Source organism: Salvelinus fontinalis, chromosome 22 (genome assembly GCF_029448725.1).
Source record: "Salvelinus fontinalis isolate EN_2023a chromosome 22, ASM2944872v1, whole genome shotgun sequence".
Lineage (NCBI taxonomy): Eukaryota > Metazoa > Chordata > Actinopteri > Salmoniformes > Salmonidae > Salvelinus > Salvelinus fontinalis.
The window spans coordinates 32,268,623-32,290,789 of NC_074686.1; the positions used below are offsets into that span (position 1 = coordinate 32,268,623).

Genomic DNA, 22,167 nt, shown 5'->3' on the forward strand with positions numbered 1-22,167 from the left:
CTTCGAGGGTTATGTAGGGTTTATTATCGACCCTGTACAAACTGAACGCTGTTCTGCAAGATAACTGTTTGGTCTGTCTGTGTCGAATTCATTATTCGAGGAGCAGTTGGAAAATTTTGTGGATGTGGACCAGAGCCATATTCTAAATATATGGCTATGATGTGGACTACTATTATGTTTTGTTCACACCGGGAGTTTTAACTCGCAGGAGTGAACAAAGGTGCGGACTTTATATCCTCAAAATATAGTTCAATCTGTATAAGTGTGTGTCATCAATGCAATGTTCCACAATGCATAGCTGGAGGCTAATAATGTTATTATTGAATCAGGATGGATGTGGGCAATTGTGAAGAATGTTTTTCAAATGTTTTTTTTTTTTTTTTTGCACAGAATAAATATTGTAGTTGGTAGAGCAGATGATAAAGTCAGTTTAATGTGATATTTTTTAAATAATTGGCATGCTTGTTATTATGTTGATTTCCAGGATATCTAATGTAGCAAATTAGTTAGGGAAATGAAAACAGTGACTAGAGGTGAAATGAATGCCCTTGTTGCTCATTGAAACATTAGACCATTATTTGATGTTGCACATCATCAATCAGTTTATTTACATAGTGCTAGTTGGGGAATGAGAGAAAGCGAGGGAAACATCATTGTGTAATCAGTTCTACAGTCAGGAGGCAGCCAATGTCTTGTTTGTCTCAGATTTATCAGGGATAACTCACTTTTCTGTCTTTCTTTGCCCCTTCCCCTTTGGCTCCACACAGTTGTACACCCTTGGCGCTGTGCTTTTGATGGCGTTCTTGCAGAAGACTGGAGACTACTGTCACGCTCAACATCCCAGGGCATAGGCTGATCCAGGGGAGGATGCCCACTGCTCTGCCTTCTCCGCCTACTACCCTGCACTGAAGGGCTCCCTGCCTCCCAGGACTCTCCACCCCCTTAGATCTCTCACCATAAGACCCTCTCTCAGGAACTCTAATGGGGTGATTGGACTAACTATTCCACTACTCTTCAGTGAAAGCCCCAAGACCGTGGCTACGCTCTTCCTCATCTAAACCAACCATAGTGACAACCAGAGAATCGACCAACCCGAGGACGGATCTTTTCAAAGGAGGGAAAGGACTGAGAAGAGGATTGAAGAGTTTTCGGGGGAGTTTAGCCCACCAGCTACCGTGGCGTCCGTGGTCCACCAGTTTGTGTCCCCTGTGCGTCCCTGTCCGTGTTGCATTCGCTCCCCCAGCTGGGTAACGGTTGTCAACATGGCCCGTATGAACCGTCCGGCGCCGGCTGAGGTGTGCTACAAGAACATGCGGCTACTCATCACGCACAACCCCACCAACTCCACCCTGAACAGCTTCATCGAGGTGAGGACTGCTCTATCCAGCCCTCTCTTTCTCACTTGTTCTTTTCTCTCCTTTATCTCTCTCATCCTCCCTCTTTATTCTCTCCCTGTTCTCTCTCTCTCTCTCTCTCTCTCTCTCTGTTCTCTCTCTGTTCTCTCCCTGTTCTCTCTCTGTTCTCTCCCTGTTCTCTCCCTGTTCTCCCTCTTTATTCTCTCCCTGTTCTCTCTCTTTATTCTCTCCCTGTTCTCCCTCTTTATTCTCTCCCTGTTCTCTCCCTGTTCTCCCTCTTTATTCTCTCCCTGTTCTCTCCCTGTTCTCCCTCTTTATTCTCTCCCTGTTCTCTCTCTTTATTCTCTCCCTGTTCTCTCCCTGTTCTCTCCCTGTTCTTTTTCTATTCTCTCCCTGTTCTCCCTCTTTATTCTCTCCCTGTTCTCTCCCTATTCTCTCCCTATTCTCTCCCTGTTCTCTCCCTGTTCTCCCTCTTTATTCTCTCCTTGTTCTCCCTCTTTATTCTCTCCCTGTTCTCCCTCTTTATTCTCTCCCTGTTCTCCCTCTTTATTCTCTCCCTGTTCTCCCTCTTTATTCTCTCCCTGTTCTCCCTCTTTATTCTCTCCCTGTTCTCCCTCTTTATTCTCTCCCTGTTCTCCCTCTTTATTCTCTCCCTGTTCTCTCTTTATTCTCTCCCTGTTCTCCCTCTTTATTCTCTCCCTGTTCTCTCTCTCTCTCTCTCTCTCCCTGTTCTCTCTCTGTTCTCTCCCTGTTCTCCCTCTTTGTTCTCTCCCTGTTCTCCCTCTTTATTCTCTCCCTGTTCTCCCTCTTTATTCTCTCCCTGTTCTCTCTCTTTATTCTCTCCCTGTTCTCTCTCTTTATTCTCTCCCTGTTCTCTCTCTTTATTCTCTCCCTGTTCTCCCTCTTTATTCTCTCCCTGTTCTCTCCCTGTTCTCCCTCTTTATTCTCTCCCTGTTCTCTCCCTGTTCTCCTTCTTTATTCTCTCCCTGTTCTCTCCCTGTTCTCTCTTTGTTCTCTCCCTGTTCTCCCTCTTTATTCTCTCCCTGTTCTCTCCCTGTTTATTCTCTCCCTGTTCTCTCTGTCTCTGTTCTCTCTCTCTCGCTCCCGTCTCTCTCTCTCTCGCTCCCGTCTCTCTCTCTCTCGCTCCCGTCTCTCTCTCTCCCTGTTTTCTCTCTCTCTCTATCTATCTATCTCTCTCTGTCTCTGTTCTCTCTCTCTCGCACCCGGCTCTCTCTCTGTGTGTTCACGCGCGCTTTGGTTGCACTACTACATTATGTCGATACTGCTCCAAGCCCCTCCTCCCCACACTGTTTCTACACTGATAAAACAGTACAGGGGATGATAACAACAGTGCGCTCGCAGGCTCCTGATTTCACAAAGCCTCCGTTTCTATGGCGACGTGTCCTGGTGCCACCTTCGGACAACCAGGCGGTGAGAGGAGGCAGACACAGACAGAACCCTTCAAAATAACTCGATCAGACTCCTGTTTGTTTGTTTACTCCTGTTCTACCATATGAACATGTGCATGCAGACATATAGGCTATATTTGTAAACATACGCGTACCCCCCCCCCCACACACACACAGTGTGAGTTACTTTTAACCTAACTTGCCCCCTCCCTCCCCACACACACAGTGTGAGTTACTTTTAACCTAACTTGCCCCCCCCCGTAGGACCTTAAGAAGTATGGAGCCACGACGGTGGTGAGAGTGTGTGAGGTCACCTATGACAAGGCTCCGCTGGAGAAGGACGGCATCACCGTGGTGGTAAGTAGAGACCACAGGGTCACATGTCCCTCACATTTCCCTGTGAAGAGTAGAGGGGAGTGTCTCAGACAAGACTTCTCTTCCTGATTCCCCCGAAAGACACGACGAGGGAGGGAAGGAGGGGGCAGAGTGTTACCAAACAAACTGCGCTGTGTTCAGTGGGGGCTGAGGTAGATGGGGGGGGGGCAAATTCCTGGAGCACACCCGGACCTTATATGCACGCAAACACAGGCACACATGCATGCATAAATACTGATATACACCCAACATCCTGATAACAGCCAATACCTCTTTGAAGACTCATCTGGGTCACCCCTAAACGCACAACTCGGACCAGTATCTGAACTCGAAGACACACTGTTTCTGATTACCCATACGTCAACGTTCCATCGTTGCCATGGCAGCTGCAGAGCCTGGTTACTCCGCACGGCCTCCACATCTCCATTTTTTTCTCTCTCGTTACGTAAGCACTAATCTTGTCGCCAGACACTTCCACCCAAATGGGAGAAGAGTCTGGTGGACCAATGTGTCAAACTTGGCCTTTGTTAGTCCAATACAGAAAGATATTGGCTTTATCTCCCACAACACACAATGATGACAAATACTTTACTCAGTAGGTCACACCCATTGAATTCTATGGTCAATCCCACTAAGGCCAACTTTTAATCGTTGATATCCCAGTCTTATATGCGCCGTGCGCAATAGCCTGGGGACGAGGTTAAGTAAACACAAGACCCTGGATTTTTGTTTATGTGAAGGACATACTTGGCTTTCTGCCAGAGCCCTGGAAAACATTGAGGATCATGGCAACAGCATCCAGAAAAACAGAAGTGAATGCCTGGGAGGGGGTAGCCTTTGTCTGGGGGGCGTCATGCACCCCAAAAATGAGGGGGGCTGAGGGGATGTCTGGAGTGGCCCCCAGGCCCTCTGTCCTGAAGTTGGAGAATTTAGAATTTTTCAAACACTCTGCAGCGTGGTCACTAGCTGGCACAGCCACAATCTGATTCTAACATTAACCACACTGCTAACCCTAATGCCTAACCCTAACCTTAAATTAAGATTTTTTTTAAAAGCACAATTTTGTTGTCATTCATTTTTGTGATCGAGCCAATATTGACTTTGCAGTTGGCCCATCTAACGCCCAGTTCTGCCTCCAGGGCAAGATTCAAATCAAATGTTATTTGTCACATGTTCCGAATACAACAGTGAAATGCTTACTTAAAGCATTGTTGGTTAAGTGCTTCTAAGAAGTTAAGAAAAAAAATACAAATAAGTGTACTTTTTTGTTGTTGGTAAAAGTAACAAATAATTAAACTGCAGCAGTAAAATAACAAGTGAGGCTATATACAGGCGGTTACCGGTGTGGGGGCACTGGTTAGTCGAGGTAATATGTACATGTAGAGTTAAAGTGACTATGCATAGATTATAGCAGCAGCGTAAAAGAGGGGTCTGAGTAGCCCTTTGATTAGCTATTCAGGAGTCTTATGGCTTGGGGTTAGAAGCTGTTAAGAAGCCTTTTGGACCTCGACTTGGTGCTCCGGTACCGCTTGCCGTGTGGTAGCAGAGAGAACAGTCTATGACTAGGGTGGCTGGAGTCTTTTTGACAATTTTTAGGCCTTCCTCTGACACCGCCTGATATGGAGGTCCTGGTTGACAGGAAGCTTGACCCCAGTGATGTACTGGGCTGTATGTTCTACCCTCTGTAGTGTCTTGCGGTCAAAGGCCGAGCAGTTGCCATACCAGGCAGTGCTGGAACCAGTCAGGATGCTCTCGATGGTGCAGCTGTAGAACTTTTTTGAGGATCTGAGGAACCATGCCAAATCTTTTCAATCTCCTGAGGGGGAATAGGCTTTGTCGTGCCCTCTTCACAACTGTCTTAGTGTGTTTGGACCATGGTAGTTTGTTGGTGATGTGGACACCAAGGAACTTGAAGCTCTCAACCTGTTCCCTTATATCCCTGTCGATGAGAATGGGGGTGTGCTCGGTCCTCCTTTTCCTGTAGTCCACAATCATCTCCTTTGTCTTGATCACGTTGAGGGAGAGGTTGTTGTCCTGCCCCCACACGACCAGGTCTCTGAACCCCTCCCTATAGGCTGTCTCATCGGTGATCAGGCCTACCACTGTTGTGTCATCGGCAAACGTGTTGTTGGTGTTGGTGAGTCGTGCCTGGCCATGCAGTCATGAGTGAAAAGGGAGTACAGGAGGGGACTGAGCACGAACCCCTGAGGGGCCCCCGTGTTGAGGATCAGTGTTGCGGATGTGTTGTTCCCTACCCTGCTAGAAAAACAGTCCTGTAACTTAACATCTGCTTCATCTGGCCACTTTCTCATTGACCGAGTCACTGGTGCTTCCTGCTTTAGTATTTTCTTGTAAGGAGGAATCAGGAGGATAGAATTATATTCAGATTTACCAAATGGAGGGCGAGGGAGAGCTTTGTACACGTCTGTGTGGAGGGAAGGTGGTCTCGTTTTTTTCTCCTTCTGGTTGCATATTTAACATGCTGATAGAAATTAGGTAAAACTGATTTGAGTTTCCTGCATTAAAGTCCCCAGCCACTAGGAGTGCCGCCTCTGGATGAGCATTCTCCTGTTTGCTTATGGCCATATACAGCTCATTGAGTGCGGTCTTAGTGCCAGCATCGGTCTGCGGTGGTATATAGACAGCTATAAAAAATATAGGTGTAAATAGATCGCTCCTGCTGTCTCTAGAGAGTTGAAAACAGCAGGTCTGGGACAGGTAGCACGTCCGGTGAACAGGTCAGGGTTCCATAGCCGCGGGCAGAACAGTTGAAACTGGAGCAGCAGCACGGCCAGCTGGACTGGGGACAGCAAGGAGTCATCAGGCCAGGTAGTCCTGAGGCATGGTCCTAGGGCTCAGGTCCTCCGAGAGAGAGAAAGAGAGAATTAGAGAGAGCATACATAAATTCACACAGGACACCGGATAAGACAGGAGAAATACTCCAGATATAACATACTGACCCTAGCCCCCCGAGACACAAACTACTGCAGCATAAATACTGGAGGCTGAGACAGGAGTTGTCGGGAGACACTGTGGCCCCATCCAACGATACCCCGGACAGGGCCAAACAGGAAGGATATAACCCCACCCACTTTGCCAAAGCACAGCCCCCACACCACTAGAGGGATATCTTCAACCACCAACTTACCATCCTGAGACAAGGCCGAGTATAGCCCACAAAGATCTCCGCCACGGCACAACCTAAGGGGGTGTGCCAACCCAGACAGGAAGATCACGTCAGTGACTTAACCCACTCAAGTGACGCACCCCTCCTAGGGATGGCATGGAAGAGCACCAGTAAGCCAGTGACTCAGCCCCTGTAATAGGGTTAGAGGCAGAGAATCCCAGTGGAGAGAGGGGAACCGGCCAGGCAGAGACAGCAAGGGCGGTTCGTTGCTTTCCGTTCACCTTCACACTCCTGGGCTAGACTACACTCAATCATAGGACCTACTGAAGAGATGAGTCTTCAATAAAGATTTAAAGGTTGAGACCGAGTCTACGTCTCTCACATGGGTAGGCAGATCATTCCATAAAAATTGAGTTCTATAGGAGGAAGCCCTGCCACCAGCAGGGTTTGCTTTGAAATTCTAGGGACAGTTAGGAGGCCTGCTTCTTGTGACCGTAGCGTACGTGTAGGTATGGACGGCCGGACCAAATCGGAAAGATAGGAAGGAGCAAGCCCATGTAATGCTTTGTAGGTTAGCAGTAAAACCTTGAAATCAGCCCTTGCCTTAACAGGAAGCCAGTGTAGAGAGGCTAGCACTGGAGTAATATGATCAAATTGTTTGGTTCTATTCAAGATTTTAGCAGCCGTGTTTAGCACTAACTGAAGTTTATTTAGTGCTTTATCTGGGTAGCCGGAAAGTAGAGCATTGCAGTAGTCTAACCTAGAAGTGACACAAGCATGGATACATTTTTCTGCATCATTTTTGCACAGAAGGTTTCAGATTTTTGCAATGTTACTTAGATGGAAAAAAGCTGTCCTTGAAACAATCTTGATATGTTCGTCAAAAGAGAGATCAGGGTCCAGAGTAACGCCGAGATCCTTCAGTTCTTTTTGAGACGACTGTACAACTATCAAGATTAATTAACAGATAATCTTTGTTTCTTGGGACCTACAATAAGCATCTCTGTTTTGTCCGAGTTTAAAAGTAGAACATTCCTTATGTCTGAAACACAGGCTTCCAGCGAGGGCAATTTTGGGGCTTCACCATGTTTCATCGAAATGTACAGCTGTGTGTCATCTGCATAGCAGTGAAAGTTAACATTATGTTTCCGAATGACATCACCAAGAGGTAAAATATATAGTGAAATTAATAGTGGTCCTAAAACGGAACCTTGAGGAACACCGAAATTTACAGTTGATTTGTCAGAGGACAAACCATTCACAGAGACAAACTGATATCACAGATAAGATCAGATAAGATCTAAACCAGGCCTGAACTTTTTCGTGTAGACCAATTTGGGTTTCCAATCTCTCCAAAAGAATGTGGTGATCGACGGTATCAAAAGCAGCACTAAGGTCTAGGAGCATGAGGACAGATGCAGAGCATGAGGACAGATGCAGAGCATGAGGACAGATGCAGAGCATGAGGACAGATGCAGAGCATGAGGACAGATGCAGAGCATGAGGACAGATGCAGAGCATGAGGACAGATGCAGAGCATGAGGACAGATGCAGAGCATGAGGACAGATGCAGAGCATGAGGACAGATGCAGAGCATGAGGACAGATGCAGAGCCTCGGTCTGACGCCATTAAAAGGTCATTTGCCATCTTCACAAGTGCAGTCTCAGTGCTTTGATGGGGTCTAAAACCAGACTGAAGCGTTTCGTATACATTGTTTATCTTCAGGAAGGCAGTGAGTTTACATTTTTTTGATAGGAATGGGAGATTCGATATAGGCCGATAGTTCTTTACATTTTCTGGGTCAAGGTTTAGCTTTTTCAAGAGAGGCTTTATTACTGCCACTTTTAGTGAGTTTGGTACAAATCTGGTGGATAGAGAGCCGTTTATTATGTTCAACATAGGAGGGCCAAGCACAGGAAGCAGCTCTTTCAGTAGTTTAGTTGGAATAGGGTTCAGTATACAGCTTGAAGGTTTAGAGGCCATGATTGTTTTCATCATTGTGTCAAGAGATATAGTACTAAAACACTAGCCTGTGTTTTAGTAGCCTGAAATGGCTTCTTGGTAGCTAGTTGCCTGGGCTAGCTAAAGCCAACTTCATACAATTGCTAGGTGGCTAGTAGTATTACAGATGCATTTATTTTAAATAGGACAAATCTGAAGATGCACGTGTCCCTGTGCCCCCTATGGGAATGACACCTCTGCTACCTCCCACCCTCTCCTTTATCTCTGTAGGGATATTGGGGAAATCTGGAAAGATCTAGTCAAAGGGCTCATACTCTATTAACCTCTCTGGGGTAGGTGGGACGCAATCGTCCCACCTGGCCAATAGCCAGGGAACATACAGAGTGCCATATTCAAATAAAATGATATAAAAATCTAACTTTCATTAAATCACACATGTAAGATACCAAATTAAAGCTATACTCGTTGTGAATCCAGCCAACATGTCAGATTTCAAAAAGGCTTTTCGGCGAAAGCATAAGATGCTATTATCTGATGATAGCACAACAGTAAACAAAAAGAGTAGCTTTTTTTAACACTGCAGGCACGACACAACGCAGAAATAAAAAATATAATTCATGCCTTACCTTTGAAGTAGTTGATTTGTTGGCACTCCAATATGTCCCATAAAAATAAATGGTCCTTTTGTTCGATTAATTCCGTCGGTATATATCCAAAATGTCAATTTATTTGGCGCGTTTCATCCAGAAAAAAACACAGCTTCCAACTTGTCACTACAAAATATATCAAAAGTTACATGTAAACTTTACCAAAACATTTCAAACTACTTTTGTAGTACAACGTTAGGTATTTTTAAACGTTAATAATCGATCAAATTGAAGACGGGATGATCTGTTCAATACAAAAGAAAACAAACTGACGCAACTTTTCTGGTAATGTGCCTCTCTCAAACAATTTACTTCAAGTGACCCTCATTTTAAGATGGCCGTACTTCTTCATTACACAAAGAAAAAACCTCAACCAATTTCCAAAGACTGGTGACATCCAGTGGAAGCGGTAGGAACTGCAAACAAGTCCCTTAGAAATCTGGTGTCCCAATGAAATCTCATTGAAAAGACAGTGACCTAAAAAAAAAATGAAATCTGAATGGTTTGTCCTCGGGATTTTGCCTGCTACATAAGTTCTGTTATACTCACAGACATGATTCAAACAGTTTTAGAAACTTCAGTGTTTTCTATCCAAATCTACTAATAATATGCATATTTTATATTCTGGGGATGAGTAGCATGCAGGTGAATTTGGGCATGCTATTTATCCAAAAGTGAAAATGCTGCCCCCTACCCTGAAGAAGTTAAGCAATCAGCTGTCCAGTGCCCCAAAATATCGACAACAACAATGAAGCTGGGGCCAGACAGATGGATGGAGCTGTACTCTGTTATCATAGCTCTATCTGTCTGGCCTGCAGGGTGTTTTGCCTAGAACTCCACTCACATGGACGGAGACCTGGGAGGATGGCTGTTCTTCTTAAAGGCTGCTTCAACTGTTGAATAACTGTTGTAATAGGGAAGAAACAGGTGATGTGAAGTTTTTCAGTTGAAGTGTGAACTCAATTGGGATATCACTGTTAACTAGGAATTGATTATAGTGAATTGTATGTTTATTCAATGTCTCCACTGTGATTTGATGCTCTGGAGGCAGTGAGTTGCCTTGGCTACAGGATTTCACAGCTAGGGTCTCATAATTGGATAGTTAATGTGAACAGTGTGTTCTGTGTGTTGAGAGCATGGTATTGGAGCAGGTCATCTTGTATCTATGACATTCTAAAAAGCATTCCGAGGTCACGTTGACCGGAACGGAACCCTGTGTGTGTGTGCGCCAGTATGCGAGGTGCGCATGCGCGTGATCATACCTCGTTTCTGAAGTAGTCCAGTGCTGCTGTTGTTCCTGCCCTGTTGAGCCCATATTACCTCAGCCAACATCATGCAGCAGCTTACAACATGTACTACACTGCAAATATTTAGCCTTCAGGGGCTGATGCTAGAAAGCCTAGGAAAACAGTAAGACACGGCCCAAGGCAAATAAATAGCCTAACCTCCAAATGAGAGATGGTCTGTTTTGGTGGTGACTGCCGCCCCAGCTGCCTGGTAGGATTATGTGTGTGTGTGTGCGTGCGTGCGTACACGTGTGTGGGCTTTGTGGGGGTAAGAGACTCTTGGTCTCTGCTTCCTCATCAAAGGCCAACTCCCTCCTCTCTTAGGTGCTACCATGGTAATTCCACACTGTTTAATATAAATTACACACCTACAGTACCAGTCAAAAGTTTGGGCACACCTACTCATTCCAGGGTTTTTCTTTATTTTTACTATTTTTTACATTGTAGAATAATAGTGAAGGATTTTTTTTTATGACATAACACATGGAATCATGTAGTAACCCAAAAATGTTTAAAAAAAAAAAAAATTATATTTGATTCTTCAAAGTAGCCACCCTTTGCCTAGATGACAGCTTTGCACACTCTTGGCATTCTCTCAACCAGCTTCATGAGGTATTCACCTGGAATGCATTTCAATTAACAGGTGTGCCTTAAGTTAATTTGTGGAATGTCTTTCCTTCTTAATGTATTTGAGCCAATCAGTTGTGTTGTGACAAGGTAGGGGTGGTATTCCGAAGATTATTCCTATTGGTAAAATACCATGTCCATATTATGGCAAGAACAGCTCAATTAAGCAAAGAGAAATGACAGTCCATCATTACTTGAAGACATGAAGGTCAGTCAATCCAGAAAATTTCAAGAACTTTTAACGTTTCTTCAAGTGCAAGTCCATCAAGCGCTATGATGAAACTGGCTCTCGTGAGGACTGCCACAGGAAAGGAAGACCCTGAGTTACCTCTGCTGCAGAGGATAAGTTCATTAGAGCTACCAACCTCAGAAATTGCAGCCCAAATAAATGTTTCACAGAGTTCAAGTGACAGACACATCTCAACATCAACTGTTCATTGGAGACTGAATCAGGCCTTCATGGTCGAATTGCTGCAAAGAAACCACTACTAAAGGACACCACTAAGAAGAATAGACTTGCTTGGGCCAAGAAACAGGAGCAATGACATTAGACCGGTGGAAGTCTGTTCTTTTGTCTGATCCAACATTTTATATTTTTGGTTCCAATTGCCGTGTCTTTGTGAGACGCAGAGTGGGTGAACAGATGATCTCCACATGTGTGGTTCCCAACCGTGAGGCACGGAGGAGGAGGTGTGATGGTGTGGGGGTGCTTTGCTGCTGACACTGTCAGTGATTTATTTAGAATTCCAGGCACACTTAACCAGCATGGCTACCACAGCATTCTGCAGCGATACGCCATCCCATCTGGTTAGTGGGACTATCATTTGTTTTTCAACAGGACAAAGACCCAAAACACCTCCAGGCTGTGTAAGGGCTATTTGACCATGAAGAAGAGTGATGGAGTGCTGCATCAGATAACCTGGCCTCCACAATCACCCAACCTCAACCCAACTGAGATGGTTTGGGATGAGTTGGACTGCAGAGGGAAGGAAAAGCAGCCAACAAGTGTTCAGCGTATGTGGGAACTCCTTCAAGACTGTTGGAAAAGCATTCCAGGTGAAGCTGGTTGAGATAATTCCAAGAATGTGCAATATTGTCAAGGCAAAGGGTGGCTACTTTGAAGAATGTAAAATCTAAAATATATTTTGATTTGTTTAACACTTTTTTGGCAACTACATGATTCCATATGTGTTATTTCATAGTTTTTATGTCTTCACTATTATTCTACAATGTAGAAAATAGTAAACATAAAGAAAATCCCTGGAATGAGTAGGTGTGTCCACACTTTTGACTGGTACTGTATGTGGGACTATTGTTGAGAGGTATGAGTTAGTGATGCATTTTAAACGCTCCCCAGACAGCCAGTCAGGTTTGTCCCTCCCTCCCTGGAGATTAACAGGCCCTGGGTACAAACCACTGTGGCTGATACTGTGACTAGATCAACAGGCCCTGGGTACAGACCACTGTGGCTGATACTGTGACTAGATCAACAGGCCCTGGGTCCAAACCACTGTGGCTGATACTGTGCTCTTCACTAAGGCCATTCTACTGCCAATTTTTGTCTATTGAGATTTCATGACTGTGTGCTTGATTGTATACACCTGTCAGCAACGGGCGTGACTGAAATAGCCGAATCCACTAATTTGAAGGGGTGTCCACATACTTTTATTCAGTGCCTTTGGAAAGTAGTCAGACCCCTTAACATTTTCCACATTTTGTTACGTTACAGCCTTATTCTAAAATGTATTACATACTTCCCCCCTCAAATCTCCATAAAATACCTTAAAATTACAAAACAAAAACAGGTTTTTAGACATTTTTGCTAATTTTGTGTATATATATTTTTTTAAACATACAGTTGAAGTCGGAAGTTTACATACACCTTAGCCAAATAAGTTTAAACTCAGTTTTTCACAATTCCTGACATTTAATCTGTCACGGTAGTGTTGTGGTGAATGAGTGGACCAAGGCGCAGCGTGAGAGAAATACATCTTCCTTTTATTAGACGAAGACGTAACACGAAAACGAAACACTCTTACAAAACTAACAAAACAATAAACGACCGTGAAGCTATAAACGCAAGTGCACACACAAGCTACTAACGTTCAACATAGACAATTACCCACGAAAACCTACTGTCTATGGCTGCCTTAAATATGGCTCCCAATCAGAGACAATGAATGACAGCTGTCTCTGAGAACCATTCAGGCAACCATAGACTTGCCTAGACAACTATACTAAGCCCAACCCCATACACTCAACAAAACCCCCTATACAATACAAACACCCTAAACTAGACAAAACACACAAACATCCCCCATGTCACACCCTGACCTAACTAAAGTAATAAAGAAAATCAATATAACAGAGGCCAGGGTGTGACATAATCAGAGTAAAAGTTCCCTGTCTTAGGTCAGTTAGGATCACCACTTTATTTTGAGAATGTGAAATGTCAGAATAATAGTAGAGTTATTTATTTCAGATTTTATTTTCTTTCATCACATTCCCAGTGGGTCAGAAGTTTACATACACTCAATTAGTATTTGGTAGCATTGCCTTTAAATTGTTTAACTTGGGTCAAACGTTTCGGGTAGCCTTCCACAAGCTTCCCACAATAATTTGAGTGAATTTTGGCCCATTCTTGCTGACAGAGCTGGTGTAACTGTGTCAGGTTTATAGGCATCCTTGCTCGCACACACTTTTTCAGTTCAACCCACAAAATCTTCTATAGGATTGAGGTCAGTGCTTTGTGATGGCAACTCCAATACCTTGACTTTGTTGTCCTTAAGCCATTTTGCCACAACTTTGGAAGTATGCTTTGGGTCATTGTCCATTTAGAAGACCCATTTGCGACCAAGCTTTAACTTCCTGACTGATGTCTTGAGATGTTGCTTCAATATATCCACATAATTTTCCTGCCTCATGATGCCATCTATTTTGTGAAGTGCACCAGTCCCTCCTGCAGCAAAGCACCCCCATAACATGATGCTGCCACCCCCATGCTTCACGGTTGGGATGGTGTTCTTCGGCTTGCAAGCCCCCCCCTTTTTCCTCCAAACGTAACGATGGTCATTATGGCCGAACAGTTCTATTTTTGTTTCATCAGACCAGAGGACATTTCTCCAAAAAGTACGATCTTTGTCCCCATGTGCAGTTGCAACCCGTAGTCTGGCTTTTTATGGCGGTTTTGGAGCAGTAGCTTCTTCCTTGCTGAGCGGCCTTTCAGGTTATGTTGATATAGGACTCGTTTTACTGTGGATATAGATACCTTTGTACCTGTTTCCTCCAGCATCTTCACAAGGTCCTTTGCTGTTGTTCTGGGATTGATTTGCACTTTTCGCAGCAAAGTACGTTCATCTCTAGGAGACAGAACGCATCTCCTTCCTGAGCGGTATGAAGGCTGCATGGTTCCATGGTGTTTATACTTGCATACTATTGTTTGTACAGATTAACGTGGTACCTTCAGGCGTTTGGAAATTGCTCCCATGGATGAACCAGACTTGTAGAGATCTACAAAAAAAATTCTGAGGTTTTGGCTGATTTCTATTGATTTTTCTCATGATGTCAAGCAAAGAGGCACTGAGTTTGAAGGTAGGCCATGAAATACATCCCCAAGTATACCTCCAATTGACTCAAATTATGTAAATTAGCCTATCAGAAGATTATAAAGCCATGACATTTTCTGCAATTTCCCAAGCTGTTTAAAGGCACAGTCAACTTAGTGTATGTAAACTTCTGACCCACTGGAATTGTGATACAGTGAAATAATCTGTCTAAATAATTGTTGGAAAAATTATTGGTGTCATACACAAAGTAGATGTCCTAACCGACTTACCAAAACTATAGTTTGTTGACAAGAAATTTATGGAGTGGTTGAAAATGACTTTTAATGACTCCAACCTAAGTGTATGTAAACTTCCGACTTCAACTGTACCTGATTTACATAAGTATTCAGACCTTCTTTTGCTATGAGATTCGAAATTGAGCTCAGGTGCATCCTGTTTAAATTGATCATCCTTGATGTTTCTACTACTTGATTGGAGTCCACCTGTGATAAATTAAATTGATTGGACATGATTTGGAAAGGCAAACAACTGTCCAAATAAAGTCCCACAGTTGACAGTGCACGTCAGAGCAAAATCCAAGCCATGAGGTCGAAGGAATTGTCCGTAGAGCTCCGAGACAGGATTGTGGCGAGGCACAGATCTGGGGAAAGGTACCAAAACATTTCAGCAGCATTGAATGTCCCCAAGGACACAGTGGCTTCCATCATTCTTAAATGGAAGAAGTTTGGAACCACCAAGACTCTCTTCCTAGAGCTGGCCAAACTCAGCAATCGGGGGAGAAGGGTCAGGGAGGTGACCAAGAACCCGATGGTCACTCTGACAGAGCTCCAGAGTTCCTCCGTGGAGATGGGAGAACCTTCCAGAAGGACAAGCAATCTCTGCAGCATTCCACCAATCAGGCCTTTTATAGTAGAGTGGTCAAACGGAAGCCACTACTCCGTAAAAAGCACATGACAGCCCGTCTGGAGTTTGCCAAAAGGCAACTAAAGACTCTCAGACCATGAGAAACAAGAATGAACTCTTGGGCCTGAATGCCAGCATCACGTCTGGAGGAAACATGGCACCATCCCTGCGGTGAAGCATGGTGGTGGCAGCATCATGCTGTGGGTATGTTTTTCAGCAGGGGTGTTGTGTTTTAAAAAAATTCATCCATTTTAGAATAAGGCTGTAACGTAACAATGTGGAAAATGTGAAGTGGTCTGAATACTTTCCGATTGCACTGTGTGTATATATATAGTGTATATATAGTGTATCTTGCTGCGATTTGTAAGCACAGATCTAAAATGCTTCTTATTGTAATTTCTGCTCGGCATCAGACTAATTCTGTGCTTCAGATGAGCAGACAGCGCTCTAACTGATTTGTACTGTAGCTACTGTTCTCCGGTGCTTTTCTCTTTGTAGCCAGCCTATTTCTCAGGTAAAATGCAAGATTAACTTTAAGCAAAAAATTTGAAATATAGCTGGCTCCATTATTTTTATGATAGGCCTACACATTAGAAATATGATGGACATGCATAGTGTTAGCTTTTTCATTGTAAGCTCATTTACTTGTGGCTGCACGCCAAATAGCATTGTACTTCTGTTGTCATCTGATGAAAATGAATCTATTTTCTGCTGAATGTGTTGCATTAATGTATTTTCTGTGAAGGATAACTATAGTTGCACGTCCCTGATCACTCTGTTGAAGCAAAAAAACGACACCTGTCAATACACAGCCGGACTCACCTGCTCCCGCTTTCACCCGTTGTGCTATTTACAAACAAACACGTGACTGGATAATCTGTTCTGGGGAACTAAGTAAGCTTCATACTGTAAAATAATGTGACAGGTGAAATGAAGAACGCAATCTGCTTTATCAATGGTATTGAAAAACAATCCCAAATACCCTGGTATACGGTATACTGCCCAATCCTAGTGTGCTTGGCATTGCAGTGGCATGCAAGCCAATGTTTTCACCACTGTGGTCAGCTGAACTTTCATTTTAAACAACTTTGTGAAGCTTAGAAAATGACAATAGAGAACACTTCCAGTACAGTCAACACAACATTCCAAAGTGCTATGCATGAGATTCCAAACCATACTATTTCCCAGGAGCATCGTCTCATTAATGCTCGAACACATCGCACCAAAAGTAGATCTAGTGTTAATCTGCCGATCGTTTTCACAAGATTCAACATGTAAAATCGGTGCGCTAATTATGTTCAGAGGTGCTAAGCCAGCAAATGCGATTGGTGTGTCTGAGCCCTAAGGCCTCAGTCTATCTCTCTCTCTCCCCAGGACTGGCAGTTTGACGACGGCGCGCCCCCTCCCTCTAAGGTGGTGGAGGACTGGCTGAGTCTGCTAAGGTCCCGTTTCCTAGAGGATCCAGGCTGCTGCGTAGCCGTGCACTGTGTGGCTGGACTGGGCAGGTGAGGGGACCAGCTCAGCTGGTAGAGCATGGTGCTCATAACACCATGATAGTGGGTTTGATTCCCGGGACCACCTATATTTAAAATGTATGCACACATGACTGTAAGTCACTTTGGGTATATGCATCTGCTAAATGGCTATTATTATATTATTATTATTATTATTATTGATACTCTGTATTAGGGGACCAGTACGATGCTCTGTAGTGAATTGACAACAGTGTTTGAGTATTCATGCATATCATTGCTTATAATCAGATCAAGGGGACATTTTTGATTTAAGGTTAACAAGGTATCCCAGCGAACCGGATCCAGAGAGGTTGTGTTGACTGTCACTGAGCTTTGCACAGTGCTTACCAAGTTTATCTGCCAGTCAGTTGGTTAAACCTGGGTCAAGGGAGGCTCACTCTCACTGTGCCCACACCTCTCCAGGTTCAAGGATAGGATAGGCACCTCTGGTTGCGTCCCAAGTAGCACCATTCCCTGTACACTATATATGGTGCCGTTTGGGACATACCCATTGTTAATCTCTAGGGAAAGGAACAGGGGCCTTCTGAGTAAGACAGATAATGGCGGCGAGTATCCTTCTAGCTCAGCGCTTCAGCGTGAGTTTTCCCAGTACCCACTCTTCCTGTACACAGCCACAATGAGGTAGCCTGGTCCCAGATCTGTGTGTGCTGGTGTGACAATAACCAAAGGAGTTGGCAAGAAATCACAAAAAGATATGGGACCAGGCTAATGCATAGCTGCCCACCCCATCAAACTGAACAACCTCTTCTAGACCTGTCTGTAGACTCAGACCCCCTCCCTGTCTCCCCTTCTCTCTGAGGGCTAGCTAGCTAGCCTAGCACTGGGCCAAAGTCAACACAAACAGTCCCATTGGTGCTCCCGTGCTGCAGCAATTCAGTAATCCCACAGTATTATTAGAGGCACCGGGGGGTGAAGTCTGAAGACGAAACAGGAAGGAGGCATTTGTTTTTGCGGTCCCCTCTTCACTGTACGTACGCTGGGCTCTTTCCATGACCTTTTAGCTGGGATCAGGCCTGGCCCCAGTCGGAGAGGAGCGGGGGCCAATACCCTATAATTGAATCTGCTGTTCCATCCCATTCCATCGAGTGTTTATATCAGGCCCCAGCCCAGCAGCCCAGTAACTAGAGATGACCCTGGATCCACCCCTCTGTCTGCAGCAGGGATAGGCTAACTTTCCCTCCTGTCATTTTGAAGCTGTGAAGGGAGAAAGTGAGCCATTCTAGCTAGCAACCGCCCCACTGGGACAGTTGGTGTCCCTCCCCACTGGGACAGTTGGTGTCCCTCCCCACTGGGACAGTTGGTGTCCCTCCCCACTGGGACAGTTGGTGTCCCTCCCCACTGGGACAGTTGGTGTCCCTCCCCACTGGGACAGTTGGTGTCCCTCCCCACTGGGACAGTTGGTGTCCTTCCCCACTGGGACAGTTGGTGTCCCTCCCCACTGGGACATGTTTTTGAACAATAGGACAGTATTATACTGATCAAACTTTGTAACACAGTGTGGGTGCTGCTCTTCTTCTTATTAGAGAGTGTGGTGCGCACACACACACACACACACACACACACACACAAACAAACAGTCCAACAGAACGTAGTAGGGGTAGAGTCATAAACCGAGTGACATGGTGGGAGGGGGCCCCCGCCCCTGGCAGTCTAGTTTGGGGGCAGTATAACCCTGGCAGTCTGGGTTTGGGGGCAGTATAACCTTGGCGGTTTGGGGGCAGTATAACCCTGGCAGTCTGGGTTTGGGGGCAGTATAACCTTGGCGGTTTGGGGGCAGTATAACCCTGGCAGTATGGGTTTGGGGGCAGTATAACCCTGGCAGTCTGGGTTTGGGGGCAGTATAACCATGGCAGTCTGGGAGCAACTTCACCCTCCATGTCCCAAGCTTTCACTGTTTCAGTAAAGGGCACCACTCACCAGCTGTACTCTGGCCCTCGTATTCTGGAGGAGTCACTTGTCCTATCCAGCCACAGGTTATTCTGTTCTGTACAGTAAGGTATAGCAGTGTGTCCCCTACCATTTGTATAGTTGGCCTTAGCCCCCTATCTATCCCCTTCTCTATTGTACCCTGCCTAAAATCATATTGGTTTCAATAGATCATTTTGGTGCCGGAGGGCCTGAATGAAGCTTTGGGACAATTTGCATCCCATCTGGAAAAGAATCTGAGAAGTCATCTTTCTATATCAGTTAGTGAAGTGATTGTTTCTGACTGGCCTGCTGTGTATGTTCTGTCTTGGCAGAGCCCCGGTGCTGGTGGCGTTGGCTCTGATCGAGAGTGGTATGAAGTATGAGGACGCCATCCAGTTCATCAGACAGTGAGTATCCCCCCTCTCTTTCCGTTCTTCTCTTCTGTATTCTGCCAAACTCTCTTGATCTACTGCGGTCATGTTATGAAACTTGTTGCTCTTGCGTTCATTGTCATGGCTGTCAGACACACCTTTTTTTGACTGATTTAAATGCATCTGTCTGTTTTGAACAATTGGCCCTATTATTAGAGAGGATATGAACCTCTTCAGATGAGGTCTGTTGAGCTCAGTTCTCTTACTGTAGTTCGTTCTTCAATATCCATGTTTTTTTTGTTTTCCAGGAAGCGCCGAGGGGCGATCAACAGCAAGCAGCTGACCTACCTGGAGAAGTACCGACCCAAACAGAGACTGCGCTACAAAGACCCACACATCTTCAAGAACAAGTGCTGCATCATGTGACCCCCCCCCCCCCACCCCTCTCCTGCTCAGCCAATCAACTGCCTGCCACCAACTGATCTGACCCGAATGGATACCGACGACGACGGACGAGTCCACAGCCAATGCACTTTGTGACTGAACTTTTGAGAACTATTGGATTTATAAATCATGAACTGAGCAGCTCCACCAAAGGAAGGGTGTGATGTCTCCCTGGTGCCTAATGACAGTGCTTACTGGGGGGGGGGGGGGGGGGGGGGGGGTCGATGGATCCAGCCAAGACCTCCTTGAATCTGACTTTTTATCCAAGAGCCAGGTGAAGGTAGCTTGGAATGGATAGTGGACGTCGCCACATTGAACTCCATCATAACCATTGGGTGGTGCCTCGCCGCAAATGACTTGACTTGGTAATTGTACCTCCAACACCCCTTACTACCAAACGGTGGTAGCGCCTCAACTCATGGTCTGAAAGACAGACAGCTTTAGCTGTATGAATATAAAACCAATGTGAATCATGGGGGGAAAAAAGAAAAAAAATTGTGCCTGGTTGCCCTTTTTCATCCTGCCTAGAGTAGGTACTGGGCTGTTCTGTTCACTCCTTGTTCCAATGACCTGATGTTTACTGTAATATATTTTTGTCATGATGCCCCTTTCTAGCTTGAATATTCAGTGGGCTTGCAGATGAGAACAGAGGGGTTGGGATGGTTACAGGAAAAGGGTGGGGTGCACTTGGATGATAACCAACAGGTTTATTTGTACTGTACCTCAATTTTGTAACTGATGTTAGCCTAGGTAGGACGGTTATTCACTTACACTGGCTCACGTGTGTATGGGAGGAAGTAGGGTTAAATTGCCCCTAGACTCTGATCTTGGGTCAGTTTTGCAGTTTCCCCACTAATGTTTAAGGTTAGGATTCGGGGAGGGTAAGCTGATCCTAGATCTTTACCTAAGGGACATAGGAGAGCACTTTGTGGCTCTAAGTCTATGGTCATATCCTGTACTGAATACGTGTTCCTCTCTCTACCATACTTTGTTACACGGCAGCTGTGCGTTGAGTCTACTCGCAGGGAGTTAAAAGCTGTTGCTGAATTCAAGGGTCACGTCAAAGCACTTTGATTTGGTTTACCCCACCCGCCCCCATTGGCATAGTTGGTTAGGCCAACCAGAATGAATGCACGTTCTGCGTTGTTTTCTAGCCCAGTTTCTCTATCAGGTCAACTCTTGTACAGGTGTAGTCAGTTTACACCTCACCAGACACACAGCCTTGTCTCTGTTCTCCGCATTGTAGTCGCCTTCTGTTTGCCTTTTGAAGAAACCACATTCAGCTGTATAGAAATAAAGTGTTTTCAGTCATGGAACTGCTCATTTCTGGTGCTGTCTGGTGTGATGAGCTGAGTGGGAGTAGTGTGAGACATTGGATTATGTAAGAGGAGCGTGAAAATTTGACACAGCAGTAGCAGTCATCCACTTTGTTTTGATTGACTCACTACTTTAATTACTCCAAGAAATGCTTCCACCTGCTGGACGTAATGAGTAACTACAGGGTGTGGATTTAACTTCGATGGACTCGATCCAAAATATGGTATAATTAGCTGTATTAATAATAAACAATTTTGTTATCAGAGTATGACAAAGTAAAAATACCTGTTTTGCCAAGTAGATGGTGCCTTTGAGTTATGGGTTGACCTCAAGACTTACAAAGGGGGATTGACCTGAGGAAAGGGCTTTCAAGAGCCCTGTTTATACCTGGTGTTAACATGTCCCCTGAAGGTTGGCCAAATGTTTAGGTGTAGACGAGTAAAATAACTGATTGGATGAAAGAATCCCTTTCTCAAATTTGGTAGTCTCTACTGTGTGTAGGGGCCCACGCTCATATTCCATTCTTCCACTTCAGCAGGACCAGGGCCGTTTCCCTTCCACAGATGGGAGAGAATCCAAACGGTTTGGTTTCGATTTCCAGGGTTGTATCCCAAATGGCACCCTGTCGAAAGTAGGACACTATATAGGGAATAGGGTGCTATTTAGAACAGGCCCGGTGAGATCTGTGAGTGTTCTCTTCCAGTAAAGGAGATCTGTATCAGACTTACAACAATATCCTCCTTGTGACTCCCATCACTGCATGGAAATCCCTGCTGCTGTTGAACGCCCCCCAACTGTAACGCCATGTCTAGACTTGAATCTGAACACGTCATGCATCTACACCTATATTTAAATGCATCCAGTGTCTACATGCCCTTTTCCCACGCTGTAGGCTAAATCTGACAACTCAACTTGATAGCAGTAGCCAGCTAACCGCTAAACAAAAACCGTTTTTCTAAATAAGCTTGCTGGCTAGCATTTATGAAGCCACAAAACACATTCCTCAAAATCTAGGCATGAAAAAAGGTCCCTCTTGCTCCGACAACACACCTTTACTGCAGACTTGTGGGCGGAGTATTGATGTTGCCACTGTATGTGGTTTCAGTAACCTGATCACAGAGTGAGGAGAAATCAGCAATGTGTCCCTGACCACCACCTGAAGTGTTCAGCCAGCTCTGAACACAATCCAACTTTTGTGCATCTAGATGTCTTTTCAATGTGATATTCTTATTCAAGTGTGCCAGGGCTTTTCCACTCAAAGCTGCAATGTCACTTTTTGGGCTACCTGACCAAATTCATATAGAAATATGAATTATAGATCTGCTTTGTACACC

General features: G+C 44.9%; 1 protein-coding gene across 1 annotated transcript; it reads left to right on the forward strand.

Moving 5' to 3' along the window:
• Nucleotides 1-1,059: 1,059 nt before the first annotated feature.
• On the forward strand, nucleotides 1,060-20,832 carry LOC129820210 (protein tyrosine phosphatase type IVA 3). The gene is made up of 5 exons (XM_055877214.1): nucleotides 1,060-1,367; nucleotides 3,029-3,121; nucleotides 16,633-16,763; nucleotides 19,034-19,108; nucleotides 19,381-20,832. The coding sequence occupies exons 1-5, from the start codon at nucleotides 1,263-1,265 to the stop codon at nucleotides 19,496-19,498; spliced, it is 522 nt and encodes a 173-aa protein (XP_055733189.1). The 5' UTR covers nucleotides 1,060-1,262; the 3' UTR covers nucleotides 19,499-20,832.
• The last annotated feature ends 1,335 nt before the right edge of the window (nucleotides 20,833-22,167 follow it).